This window comes from Mesoplodon densirostris, chromosome 7, assembly GCF_025265405.1.
Source record: "Mesoplodon densirostris isolate mMesDen1 chromosome 7, mMesDen1 primary haplotype, whole genome shotgun sequence".
Taxonomy (NCBI): domain Eukaryota; kingdom Metazoa; phylum Chordata; class Mammalia; order Artiodactyla; family Ziphiidae; genus Mesoplodon; species Mesoplodon densirostris.
This window is the reverse complement of record NC_082667.1, coordinates 92,380,842-92,395,599: the sequence shown is the minus strand read 5'-3', so window position 1 is coordinate 92,395,599 and position 14,758 is coordinate 92,380,842. Positions and strand designations below refer to the sequence as shown.

Genomic DNA, 14,758 nt, shown 5'->3' with positions numbered 1-14,758 from the left:
AATTGCCAATACTTTCCAGTGGGATGGGAAATACTTCTTGCCATCCAGCATAGGTAAAGGATTCTGATCACAACATGGGCAGATAATCCCAGATAAAGCAGGTTAAAGCAGGTCAACTGTGCTTTGACTACAAAGCCATTGTTAGACATCTTAGATAGCATGCCTGAATAACAAAAATAAACTACATTTAAATTCGTTTTTTAAGCACTTTTACCTCCATCTACTAAGAGAATATCATGTGGCTGATAGGGAACATCCTTCAACCTGGTCCCAGAAAGAAAAGACATGTGAAACAGATCTTCAGTCCACCCAAATTTTGAAGTAGAACCTCAGCTGAATTGTGGTCCTCAGATGACATAAACAAGAATTACTTACATACTGTTTTAAGCTCCTGATATCTTGGGGTTGTTTATTATGACTGGTATCAGAAAATATCAGAATATAACTAATATATGGGATCTCTAGAACAAAAAGTTGCAAGTGGAATGTGGGTCAAAATTCTCCATATGCAACATCCAACTGATACAATAATACCTCTTCCTTTGTGACACCTCCCACCTCTCTGAACTTTTTTTCCTCTGAGTCATCTGCAAGTCTGATTTCTTCAATACATTCATGATATCTGCAGCAGATGGATCACTGTCATTCTTTCCAACTCAAATTCAGCTATAGTCCTTTGTACTTTTAAGATCCATGTAGATAATCCATTTGTGGTAGATTAAACACAGCTATATATATATATATATATATATATATATATATATTAATCTTCATTTATTGAGGTAGATTTTATTTTCACTCCTTGAATCTAGGCTGACCTTCTGACATGCAAAGACCAATAGAATATGGTGGAAGTTCTGCATGAATTCTGGTATGTAGACCTCAATAAGTCTTGCAGGTTCCAGCTTCACTAGTTTGGAACACTGCCCTAAGACCACAATATAAGGAAGACTGTTTAGCCTACTGAAGGGAGAAAACAAGTTTTCCCAGACCAAGCAACACCAACTGTTAGATATGTGAGAAATACTAACTTGTTATTGGTGTAAGATGCTACATTTTTGGATTGTTTGTTACAGAACAATAGTTAACAAAAATGTCATTCAATAACCTTGATTCACTGTTCTTTAATAATCTCATTTTCAACAACCTTCACTTCTTAATAAATTATCTTAGCTATATTCCCAAACTTGTTATCAACTAGACTCTTCTCTCTCTGATAACTTCAGGTCAAATATTTCACTCCTCCTACTAAAATATACTATTTCTCCTTTTTCTCTCATTCTTCAATCACTTGGCTCTCCATTTTCTCCAGGTCTAGTTTCCTTTTGACCTCTCTTCTTTCTTGTGTAACCTAGAAACCAAAGATGAGAATGTAAAGCACTCTCCTGCTACTATCCTGCATGTTCCACAGACACTTTTCCACCCAAACTTTTAACAATCAATTGGCCTTCTTCATTCTTCCAGAGTTTTCTATTATAACTAAGAGAATCGTAGTGGCACTGCTATTCACCCAATCACTAAATATGGGGGTCACAAATTATTTATCCCTTTCTCACATTATCTTTTTACCTCAGCAGTCAGACATGAAAATTTATGTTATTTTATCCTACTTTATATACTGGAAAACTGAAAACAAGAGAGATTAATTGACTTGTGCAGAACTTCATAGTCAATAAATGTTGGAACCAAGATTCAGACGTATCTGATGTCAAAGGCTTTTTGCTTTTCACTTAGTGAAACTGATGGGTTGCTTGTTGCTGTTGTTGTTATTTTACATTTTAATATTATCTGGGAGAGAAAATAAATATGAAATTAGAAAGAGATGTGTTGAAAATAGCAGACCTTTTTCCAGCTATGAAATTAGACATTTGACTATTGGTCATTAGTCAAAGAGAATTAGAGCTTAGAGTGTGTTAAATTCTATTATATCATTTACCAGTTAGCAAATTGTAAATGACTTCTTTTCAATAACAGTGAAATGTTCTGATAACTTCCTTGATTATTACTTGCTTATGCTTTTGGGTTATATGAATGATATTTAAAATTGAATTTAAGAAGTAAAACACTTATCATGTGATTTGATATATGATATTTGTAATACTTTAGAGAAAGTATGTGGTAAACTTCCTGGGGCTTTAAAGGAAAAACTATATTTGTGAATTTTTAAGTAGTATAATGGTAATGAAAGTATAAATTGATATTTTTATTATATTAACAAAATATGGAAATATTAATGAAATGACAAAAGTTATTGTATATATGCTTGATTTTATTTTAATGCTTTTTTTTTTTTTTTTTTTTTTTTTTTGCGGTATGCGGGCCTCTCACTGTTGTGGCCTCCCCCGTTGCGGAGCACAGGCTCCGGACGCGCAGGCTTTGGACGCGCAGGCTCAGCGGCCATGGCTCACGGGCCCAGCCGCTCCGCGGCATATGGGATCCTCCCAGACCGGGGCACGAACCCGTATCCCCTGCATCGGCAGGCGGACTCTCAACCACTTGCGCCACCAGGGAGGCCCTTAATGCTATTTTTTGGAATTAAGAATAATGAAAAATATCAGTTAATTTTAATTAAATAAATATGGGAAAACATGAGAGTTGAACACAGGATATGATGTACCCAGTCCCAAGACATCTTTTAAGAACTATCTCCTCTTATTCTCTAAAGGCCTTTCATTACTTTTTCTTCTCTTTATTTTTCTGTTTTCAGTAGTCCATCCACCTTTATACCCTAGTCATTAGGCTTTTCTGGATCTAAAACCTCTAATTAAAAATCTTAACTTTCTGGTTTTTCCTCCTTGTTTTATTTGGCATTGTCTTACTTCACACTGCCAATTTTTTTTTCTGAACTGTGTTATCTCTCAGACACTAAGTAACTTGACAGTGATAATCATCCTTTACCGATAAAGGAATCTGATATGTAGCTTACAGTGAAATAAATAAGAGCCAAGACGTCAATTTATCAAAGAAAACCACTCTGTGAATACTAGTGCCTACTATGAGAAGGAGCTTTTTAGAAAATTTCTATTTAAGTCTCTCACGTACATTTAACCCCTACTTGTCTGTGTACCAAATCTTCATCTGTATTCCTCTTCCATGATGAGGTGGCAGAGGTCTACACATGGCCCTTCTCTGACCTTAGAAACCTGGGTCCAGGAAGAGAGCTCCTGTCTCCCACCAGCTACTCTTTCTATTCAAAAAATATTTTTTGATGCTCATAATATCAAGCACATAAGTGTTCCCTGGAATCATAGAGAATAAGTACAAATCTTCTTCTGCTAATCAAGTCTTTAAATATTAAGATTTTATGTATAGATGCATCTTTTAAATTTTAAAATGAGGGTGAAAAATAACTCATGTTTCAGTTATGCAAGATAAATAAGTTCTATAAATTTATGTACAGCATGGTAACTACAGTTAACCACAGTATATTACAGCATTTGGAATTTGATGTGACAGTAGATCTTAAGCATTCCTATCACAAAAACTAACAAACTAAAAGTTAATATATGAAGTGATAGATATGTTAACTAGTTTGTATTAGGTGGTCATTTCACAGTGTATACATATATTAAGGCATCAAATTGTACACCTTAAGTATATACAATTTTTTTTTCAATTTTGATGCCACAAGCTCAGCCTCTGTATACTGGTGCCGAATCAAATCTCAGAAACAGAGTTTTGGGTGAAGTAGAAAAAATAGCTTTATTGCTTTGCCAGGCAAAGGGGGACACAGTGGGCTCCTAGCCTGAAAAACTATGTGTCTCCATGGGGAAGGATTTGATGAGGAGTATAATAGCAATATTTCAAGGGTGGGGTTACTGACAGTTAGGGTGTGTGCAGGGCTTGTATTCCTCTAATCTGGTCTCAGGTAATCTTCTTGATGAACCTCTCTAGTTTCTTTAATGTATTCTCAGGTAGTCTTTCTCTGGTACAAAGAATGCTGACATCTTAAACAGCTTAAAGACATTTTCCCTTGAGGTGGAACCAGGACCCTGACCCAAGGCCACACTATTGTCTCTTGGCTGCCCCTCCCTTGTCTTTGTATCCCTTCCCTTTCCAGATGAGCAACTGTTCAAATCTGCCCTTTGGAACTCAGGGAAGGTCATGGAGCCTGGAGGCTGTCTCCCACAAGAAAACAAGAGACAGAAAGTCTTCTGTGACCAGGAGCCCCACAGCATCCCACTTGGTTTCAATTATACCACAGTAAACCTGGAAAAAAATATAAAATGCTTACTATCACTCTCTATCAATATTTTGGAAGTAGGTAATAGAAGAAGGAACACACTATAAACGTCTGACTTTGTATAACTCATGGACCAGTGGGTGAGAAAGAAATGTAAATAGATACAACATAATATAATATTGTAAGTATTACAATAGAGATATAAACAAACTACTGAAGGATACTGAAGAGATATTGAATACTTTTGCAAATAATATTTTATTATATCTTATGTTACATAGGTCCCTAATCAGGTTATGCTATTTTCTTCTTTTCACATGCCTCCTGAATTCCCAGGATTAAAGATATTTATTCAGAAATGGCTAATCATAGTTTAGATGTTTAAATAATATATATTTTTAAATACCTAAATTAAAATGTAAATGACCTGTTTAGATGGCACCTGTTTAGATGATTGGTAAAAAATACCTTGTGCTTTGTGTGATCTTGGGTTTTGTAATTATAGGGGAGCAGAATTTGCTACCCTACCATATGTCTCTTTGGCTTCTTGTTTTAAGTAGGTTATTTTCTGAGAAACAGCAGACCTTGGAAGGCTGAAAACCAAGTAGATGTTGCCCTTTTGTAAGAAACATTTACACCTGTTAAGGAAATCTCCATTGGTAAGGGTGTCTTTCTATTCTGTATCAGGAAGAGGAGGATGACCAAATCTCTAGAAATTTACCAATGGAAAAGAGTTAAATCTCCATAGCAATCTTACCCTTGTTTACTGTGCTGTTCCAGGTAACCTTCCATAACTGACTCTTCCTCACCCTCAACATCCTCTTTTGTCTTTAGCTGAGGATGGTATTTAAGACAAGGGCTTCAGTCATTTTGGCAAGTTACTCAGTTTTCCTGGGTCTCTCCCACGTGTACATGTTATTAAACTTTTTTAAAATTTCCTCTTGTTAATCTGTCTCATGCCAATTCAATTTTTAGACCAGCCAGAAGAACCTAGAATGGTATAGGAAAATTTCTTCCTCCCCAACTTATCTTAGATGTCAGATTGCTTAATAGAGGATTTTGTAGGTAAATGTAGGCATAACACGTATACAATATGAACCAGACAATTTAAATCAGAGCATCACCCCAAGTTACATAGTTGAAAAAAGTGCTTGAGAAATGCCCTATTCTGTGGTTTCATTGTCTTGATTCTGAGACAAAATTTCTCCTTTTTTTGTCCCAAATGGATCTTGAAATTGTAAGTCTTCTGGCAATCACTGATGAGTCTCCATCCAAATATGGACTACCCCATCTTTCTCCTCTCCAAAAGGGTCCTCAGTAGTACCAGGTCGTGCCTTCCTTTAGATTTTTGTAATGCTTTATATTTTGATATTTTTCAGTTTTATATTCTGTAATTCAATGCCATATGTGTCAGACTAATAATTATTAGTTTCATTTACTTTTCACTACAACTTATATGGTACCATAGTCATCTGTTTCTTTAAATACATACTTTTTGATTATATAATGATGGTCTAAGGCCTATCAAGACAGGACAACTGGAATATTTTTAAAGGGCCAATAAATAGTAAATGGGAAACTTATATACATGTAAGATCAAAGCTAAATATACCTTGATTAAATTTTCACTAACAGCAAGAAAAAGTGTATGAACAATGATGAGGGCTGCTCTGCTGTAAAATGTATTTATCATAAGCATGTAAAGTAGAGCTTATTTCAGCTTTTTTCCATATTAACAGTTGACATGTATTTTTTTAAGGCTATTTTATAACAATTCTCTTTCACTCCTTGTATGTTACCAAACTGAACTTGGGTCCACTAACCTGCCATGCAGCAAAGCCAATCTATTAACACTAACTTGTGGTGAAGGAAAGAACAGCATTTCTTTGAGGGCATTAAACAAGGAGAACAGGCAGCTCATGCTCAAAAGACCCAAACACCATGATATTGAGTTGGCCAAAAAGTTCCTTTGTTTTTTAAGTAAAAATAAAAGACACATTTTTATTTTCACCAAGAACTTTACTGAACAATGTATTCACCGTTTTGTTCCATTATCTTCTGCAATTTTTCAGTCAACTTCATAATTCCATCTTTGCAAAACTTTTTATCTTTTTGAACAAAGAATTGTTCCAGGTGCCTTTTATAGTCTTCCAGGGAATTGAATTTTTTTTCCATTAAGAGAATTTTGTAGACTGAAATAAATGGAAATCCAAAGGTGCAATGTCTGGTGAATACAGTGGATGAATCAGAATTTCCCAGCCAAGCTGTGACATTTTTTGCTTGGTCATCAAAGAAACATGTAGTCTTGCATTACCTGATGGAAGAGTTTGCGTTTTCTGTTGACTAATTCTGATGCTTTTCATTGAGTGCTGCTTTCAGTTGGTCTAATTGAGAGTAGTACTTGTTGGAATTAATCATTTGGTTTTCCAGAAGGAGCTCATAATAAAGGACTGCCTTCCAATATCACCATATACACAACATCACCTTCTTTGGATGAAGGCCGGACTTTGATGTGTTTGGTGGTGGTTCATTTTGCTTGCTCCATGATCTCTTCCATTCCACATTATTGTACAATATCCACTTTTCATCACCTATCACAATTTGTTTTAAAAACAGAACTTTTTCATTACGTTTCAGTAGAGAATCACATGTGGAATTATGGTCAAGGTTTTTTTCGCTTAACTTACATGGAACCCAAACATCAAAGAGATTCACATAACCAAGCTGGTGCAAATGATTTTCAATGCTTGATTTGCATATTTTGAGTATGTCAGCTATCTCCCACATGGCATAATGTTGATTGTTCTCAATTAATATCTCGATTTCATCACTATCAACTTCAACTGGTCTACCCGACCACGGAGCATCATCAAGTGAGAAATCTCCAGCACGAAACTTTGCAAACCTCTTTTGACACATTCTATCAGTCACAGCACCTTCTCCATACACTGCACAAATCTTTTTATTTTTTTCATTTCAGTTGTGTTTTTACCTTTCTTGAAATAATAAAGCATAACATGCTGAAAATGTTGGGTTTTTTTCTTCCATCTTCAATATTAAAATGGCTATACAAAAATTCACCAGTATTGGGTTTTTTTTTAATGCGTGCTGACATGACAGCTGTCACAATACAATTTAACAAAATTGTTTCCAATGAAGTTAAAGATAAATAAGTTCTACTACAGCCATCTTATGGAAAACAAACGAACTTATTGCCCAATCCAAATTGTTCTGTAGCTTTCAAAGAAAGATTTTTAAAGGCAACATTTGAGGTGACGGTTGCAGCTTGTAGATTTTCTTTTGATTGGTTGATGGTGTTGGAACAGAGTGCTGTTTTGGGAATCCTAATCGTCAACCTTCTGGTTCAAACCAGTCTGGGGTGTCTATGTGCTTGTGGTCGCCATGTAGTGACCATCCTTCTTAGAACAACTCAAAAATATGTGTCAGATTGTTACATATATCCCTAGAAGAGGAATTAGGACACAGTTTTATCACTGAATTAATGTTTCTTGACTGCTTTTCCTTTGTTTCTGCATTCTGTCACTTCCTTAATTAGTAAGTAATTGAGTTTGCTCTTTGGAACTCAGAGAAGGCTTAGGAGACTAAGGCCTTTTTCTACAAACAAGAAACAGGGAACAAAGAGGAGTTCCTATACCCAAGAGAGCCCCATAGGGTCCTGCACAGATTCACTCCCTCCTTTCATTTGATACTCCTTAATCCTGAGGGGAACAGGTGTGGGATACGAAAGGGAATACAGTTTTAGATGAAAAGGTTAATCATAAACTTAGCAGGGGAACTAGGTTTTAGGGGGACTCAGCTTCATATACTGTCAATAACTTTCTGTGAAGTCTCATTCTTTCTTACTGGGTTTGAAGCATGTATACATAAACATATGTACCCAAAGATATAAACATGCACTGTGAAAAATTGACAGGAGGCTTTTCATACTTCGGTGTCTAAAGGAAAGAAGATAGCACCTAAGGCCACAGAAATTATACTTCATGTTGGTGTACAATTTTCTTTTGATGAAGGGTGTTCTTTTAAATATTAAATATATGTAAACTAAAGCATTATTAAGGGAAACTAAAAATACCATGTGATAGAACATACAAAGGTCTCAAACTGAAAACAACATTTGGGAACAATCTGACATGTAAAGCCTTATCCCTGTACCCAGAAGAAAAATGGTTCTCTTTTCTCCTTTAATATCAGACATCAAAATAATGGTAAAACTCCATCAATTAAATTTAATCTAATTTTAATTTTCCTCTAAGAAATTAGTCCATCTAATCATCACCTTAATATTACTGAAATCATGTAAAAACATGCAACAGTTACATCTTATTTGTGTATTTCTCCAGCCTTCATATATGACTTACTTTGAGTAATAGCTCAATATACATTTGTTGCAATGAGTGTGTGTGTGTGTGTGTGTGTGTGTGTGTATATATATATATAAATTTCAGTGACAACTATATATATCAAGTAAGTATATATTTTGAAAGCATTTTTATATAATTGTTATACGTAATATAAAAAATCTGTAGTTTTTTAAAAATGGATATAATTTGAATATAGTGATGCATGCTATATTTAAAAATCTCTCTCATAACTAATCTGCAAATTATTTTTTCTTATCGCTGTCAACAAAGATTTCTTTACTAGGGAATGATTTACATGCAGTATAGAAAACATGCATTTTCTTTCTCAAAAAAACAAACAAATGAGCACAAATAGAAACCTGAGGAATCAGGCTGCCTCCCCTCAACAGCGACCTGCAGAGCCAATTACTCTGAGTGGAGCAAGTGCATCCCGATGAGGGCAGCTCCCTGCCTCTGTGACAGCTGCTGAAAATCAGTGCTGTTAACACCTCCAGACGTGTTCTCCCAAACACAGTAGGAGAATGAGTAGGGGAACAAACACCCACAGGCATTAGTCATTATAATTCTTTACCATTATTTAAATTTCATAATATTCCAGTCTTTTCAAAATTTAGCAAATCATTTCAGCTTTACCACAAGAGTCTTGTGTACAAACTAGCCCCGACCAAATTTAAGCAATTATAATGTATATATTTCAAGACAGAGCAGTGTCAATATCCCTTGCCTTTGCCCATGCCTGATTCTAGAGGTCACCTATCCCATTTTTGTACTTTAATGTAAACTCTCTCAGCCAAGGAATGTTTGTTAGATGTGACAATTAATAAATGTGATTTATATTTACACAAACATAACTTCAAAGATATTATGACATATAGCACAAACACTTGAATTTCTAATGGTGACAAAATTTCATCTTTTGAAGGTAGGTTTGCATTGTAGAAGTAGTTGATACTTCTTCAGAGTCAAGCACAACAAATAAGTATGTGAATAATTTCATTAATGTTGTCAAACCCAAGTTTGTGTGCCCATAGAACAGTGAGGCCAAACAAACTGAAACATCAGAGTTTGGAGCAGAGAAAGTTTTATTGCAGGGCCGAGCAAGGAGTATGGGTGATTCATGCTAAAATGACCTAAACACCTGGATGGTTTTCAGGGAAGAGTTTTATAGGCAAAATTTGGTGGTGGTGGCTGGGTGGTGACCTTCTTCTGATTGGTTGGTGGTGAGGTAACAGGGTAGTGTTCCAGGAATCTCAATCATCAGCCTTCTGGTTCCAACCAGTCTGGGTCCACTTGCCTGTGCTCAGCCTGAAGTTCCCATCCTCTACCTGGGTGGGGGCCCTAGGTTCCTGTGGAAAAACTCAAAGATTGTTACATATATCTCTTGAGGATAAACCAGGACCCTCCTCCATCACTACACTATTGTTTTTTTTATTTTGTATTTTTAAAAAATTTATTTACTTTATTTATTTTATTTTTGGGTCTTCTTTGCTGCACGTGGGCTTTCTCTAGTTGCATGAGGGGGGCTACTCTTTGTTGCGGAGCATGGGTGTCTCATTGTGGTGGCTTCTTTTGTTGCAGAGCACGGGCTCTAGGCATGTGGGCTTCAGTAGTTGTGGTTCATGGCCTCTAGAGTGCAGCCTCAGTAGTTGCAGTCCATGGGCTTAGTTGCTCCACAGCATGTAGGATCTTCCTGGACCAGGGCTCGAACCCATGTCCCCTGCATTGGCAGGCAGATTCTTTTTTTTTTTTTTTTTTTTTTTTGTGGTACATGGGCCTCTCACTGTTGTGGCCTCTCCCGTTGTGGAGCACAGGCTCCGGACGCACAGACTCAGCGGCCATGGCTCACGGGCCTAACCACTCCGCAGCATGTGGGATCTTCCCAGACCAGGGCTCGAACCCGTGTCCCCTGAATTGGCAGGCAGATTCTTAACCACTGCGCCACCAGGGAAGCCCTACACTATTGTTTACTGACTGTCTTTGTTTCTGCATTCCCTCAGTCCTCTAATTAGTAACTGTTTCAATCTGCCCTTTGGAATTCAGAGAAGGTCTAGGAAAGTGGTACCCAACCTTTTTGGCACCAGGGACCAGTTTCACAGAAGACTTCAATGGACTGAGGTGGGGAGGGATGGTTTCAGGATGATTCAAGTGCATTACATTTATTATGCACTTTATTTTTATTATTATTACATTGAAATATATAATGAAATTATTATATAACTCACCATAATGCAAAATCAATGGGAGCCCTAAGCTTGTTTTCACTTGCCACTCACTGAGAGCATTCTGACATGAGTCTGCAAGCATTGATTTGTTATGGTCTCTGTGCAGTCAAACCTCTCTGTTAATGATAATCTGTATTTGCAGCCACTCCCCAGTGCTAGCATCACTGCCTCAGCTCCACCTCAGATCATCAGGCATTAGATTCTTATAAGGAGCACGCAACCTAGATCTCTTGCATGCACAGTTCGCAGTAGGGTTCGCACTCTTATGAGAATCTAATGCTGCCACTGATCTGACAGGAGGCAGAGCTCAGGTGGTAATGTGAGCAATGGGGAGTGACTGTAAATACAGATGAAGCTTTGCTCCACCGTCCATCGCTTACCTCCTGCTGTGAAGCCTGGTTCCTAACAGGTCATGGACCAATACCAGTCCATGGCCCAGGGGTTGGGGACCTCTGGTCTAGGAGGCTGAAACTTTTCTCCTACAAACCAGAAACAGGGTACATGGAAAGGCTTCTGTACCCAAGAGGCCCACAGGGTCCTGCTTGCTTTCATTAATACTATGTTTAGTAAAAACTGAAATGTAACTACAACATTTCTTAGTGGCCTAAAAACTGATCCTTAAATATATTTCCATCAATCCAAAAGTAGATTAAAAAAAATTCTGCAATGATGATATTCCTGAGAATTAATCTGAAGATTATTTATTGTGTACATGAACTTGGTTCCCAGCTTTCTCAAGTTCACTTTGTTTCTGGCAGAACTACAACTTCAAGTAGGTTTTACTGATTCCTAGTTTTTTTTTTTTCATTTGTTTGTTTTTGTTTTTGTTTCATTTTGTTACATATTTTGATCACTCCAAATAATCTGAAATAAAAATATTTTGTTTATTTTGTTGTCAAGATTAAATTCCTTTGCTTGCTTAAGCAAACACATCAGGACCTTCACAACTGTTTTCTCAGATTCTCCCTCTACCTGGCAGATTCAGGCCCCAGTTGCATCCTTGGGGAAATATACCTTGTCTCTGTTTGGCAAGTGTGTTATATGCACTTGCAGCACTTTTTATTTTTTCTTTCATGGCACATCTTACAATAGTAATCATTTGTTTATAAAATTATCTATAAAATATCTGCTTCTTCTTAGACTGTAAGTTCCAACAGCAAGAGACTTTAATTCCCCTGCTCACAGATAGATCTCCAGCACCTAGCAGAGTGCCTAGAAGATACAGGTACTATGCTATATTTTTGTTGAATACAAATTATTTGTTGACTAAATATTTGTTAAATAAAATAATAAATCCCTATATATTCTGGATGATGGTAAAAGGAACATGGGTAATCAAATTTTGGAAAATCTGAATTTTTATCTCTTTTCTATCAACATCTAGATGTGTTTCTGTAGGCAAATCTCAAATTTCTCAACTGTATTTTGAAATAATTTATTCAAGTCTTTACTAAAGTTTTTCTAAGACATTTTACATTCAGAGCATACCTGGCAAATTAATATTAACTAAAAATAACTTATAATTATACCACAATTTGGGGGGAACATATCATCAGCAAATAAATTGCAATTCTGTGGACAAATACCTAATATTCCTAACTGTTATTGTGCAACCAGTATAAATAGGATTCAGTATAAAATCAGGGTTAGTGAAACCCCGAGTGGATTCCTGTGGAACTCCCAGGCATGGAGGTCTTTTTGTCCCCTTTTTGTTTCTTGTAGGCAAGACTCCAGACTCCATGACCTTCCCTGAGTTCCAAAGGGCAGATTCAGTTGCTAATCAAGGGAGGAGCAGCCAAGAAACCACCTGATGCAAGACTAAAGGGACCAAAGAAGCTCATCAAACTTAGGAGGCCCCACCACCTGAGACCCTGCACACACCCTAATCTTGTCAGCACCCTACTCTTGGGAAGTATTGTCATAAACTCCTCATCAAATCTTCCTTGGTTGGGACACATAGTTTTTCGAGACAGGACCCCAGTGTGTCCCTCTTTAACTGGCAAAGTAATAAAGCTATCCTTTTCTACTTAACCCCAAACTCTGTTTCCAAGATCTGATTCGGCATCAGTGTACAGAGAAGCGAGCTTTCTGCATCAATTCTGGCACAAATCTGGGGCCGACTTCGGGACTGTCCACCAGAGGGTTTCCTAGAGGCCAGATTGCCTGGGACTCTTGCCTGGAAAGGCCGAGCCCCGGTCATACCCCGTCCAACATCCTGGTAGCTGGAACTCTGAGGTGGGAATAGACATTGGAAGAAGAACTGCTCTAGCAGATTCTAAGGCCCTTTTTGCCTTGAGGATGTTCCTCTCTTCCTTCTGCCTGGGCCGCCCTGGACTTCCGTTCCTGAGGAGTTATTTTGGGGAAGCAGAAGAGTAGCATTTGGGAAGTCACAACACCTCTGCCAGCATTTTGGTAAGTAAGTCCCCCAGCATGCATGCTGAGGTTGCTCGACTTTGTCTGTTTGGGGAAACTCTGGTTCCTGTTTGGGGATTTTCCATTAGGAAGATTCCATTTGTAAGACACCACTTGGACCAAGGTCATCAGTTTAGTGGGACTTGGAAGCCAGTTTGAGCCTTGGGCTGTTTATATTTTGTGTGTGTGTGGCTTCCATTTGGCTGGCAAGGATTCTGGTTTTGCTCTCCGTTTTGTGCACACAGCTGTTTAATTCAACTCAACATGGGAAGCACTTCTTCTTTGAGTCCATCTGAGAGCCGCCTGGGAAAATTCTGGCAGTTTGGTCTACCTATAACTATGAATCTATGACTGAAAAGAATGAGATTCTATTGTAACTGTGTTTGGCCATTCTATATTCTTAAAAGTGAGGAGAGGTGGCCTCTATATGGTGGCCTAAGTTATTATATTATTCTTCAGCTATAAATGTTTTGTCACAGGAATGGAAAGGTTGGGAATTTTCTCCACTCCAACTAGGCTAGCCACTCTGGGCTCACTCCCTTGCAGGAATTGAGCCACTCTGGTCTCCCTGAGAGCCAACTCTGGGTTTGTTCTCTTTCAAGAACTGAGCCAATCTATTTGGAAGTCTTTGTCTGGGAGTGGAAGTAGAATTTTTTTTTTTCGTGTGTATAGTTGTATTCATAAAGTACACTAATCAAAAGCTATACGACAACATTAATAGCAAATCCAAATCCAAATGAAGACATTCCTCTGATTTTCATCTTTCATCGAGCATCAAAAACCACCAGTCTTTTAGTCCTTTTCTTGTACATTATTCTGTATCCACGTTCTCTACAACGGATTGGATCCCTTGATTTTATTTCATTTTCTGTGTGACATTCTCCACAGATATATATCATTGGCTGCTGCTTTGGGGGTTGAACATCCTTCTGGGTGTCTATTGTTGTACCTGTTTAGTCCCTAGCGTCTTTCCAGTTTGGGCCCAAATACCAACCCCCCAATCCGCCAATTCCTTACCCACGTAACACCAGAAGTAGAATTTTTAAATTATACCTCCTCTGATATTCTGTCTGTGTGGCCATAGCTTATGTGTCATTTGTGTTTTAGTGTGTATCGTTTGGGGGTGAGCCATTCAGGCTTGTGCAGGATGGGAAAATTCTACCCGATCATTGCGAGCCATTTTGAGTCCTCTGTCTGGGAGTGGAAATGGTATCTTTAGGCTACACCTTGTCTGATCTTTTGTTTGTGAGACCGTGTTTGTTGTTTGTATGTATGTATGACAGTACTTACATTGACTGCTTCAGACATCTTTGGTAAATAAGAGGGCTCACATGTGACAGCACCAGGGAATCCTTCCCTATTGTGTCAGGCTTTGCCTGTGGCAGAATGTTGTTGGGATTTTCCCTTTTGGACTGGCCTTGTTATGGGTGATCAGAGCTCTGTTCCAACTTGTAACCCCCCCACCCCACCAGGGTATTTTTGCAAAACTGGGAGATCTTCAGCTATGCTCCCATGAAAAAGAATTGGCATTTCTCCCCTGTGCTCAGGCCCTCAGGAAT

At 37.8% G+C, this 14,758-nt stretch overlaps 1 protein-coding gene across 1 annotated transcript; it reads right to left on the bottom strand.

Annotated features, from left to right (window-relative positions):
- Positions 1-13,963: 13,963 nt before the first annotated feature.
- LOC132494228 (DNA-directed RNA polymerases I, II, and III subunit RPABC4-like) lies at positions 13,964-14,281 on the bottom strand. The gene is made up of 2 exons (XM_060105233.1): positions 14,221-14,281; positions 13,964-14,136 (listed from the first exon to the last, which is right to left on the bottom strand). Exons 1-2 carry the CDS (start codon positions 14,279-14,281, stop codon positions 13,964-13,966), a joined length of 234 nt encoding a protein of 77 aa, XP_059961216.1.
- Positions 14,282-14,758: the final 477 nt, after the last annotated feature.

Excerpts from the sequence above, each read along its gene's own strand:
- LOC132494228 (XM_060105233.1), bottom strand. The coding sequence starts at position 14,281 with ATGGCCACACAGACAGAATATCAGAGGAGGTATAATTTAAAAATTCTA. Across the intron at positions 14,137-14,220 it reads AATTCTACTTCTGGTGTTAC|ACACCCAGAAGGATGTTCAA; the intron begins GTGGGTAAGGAA and ends GTACAACAATAG.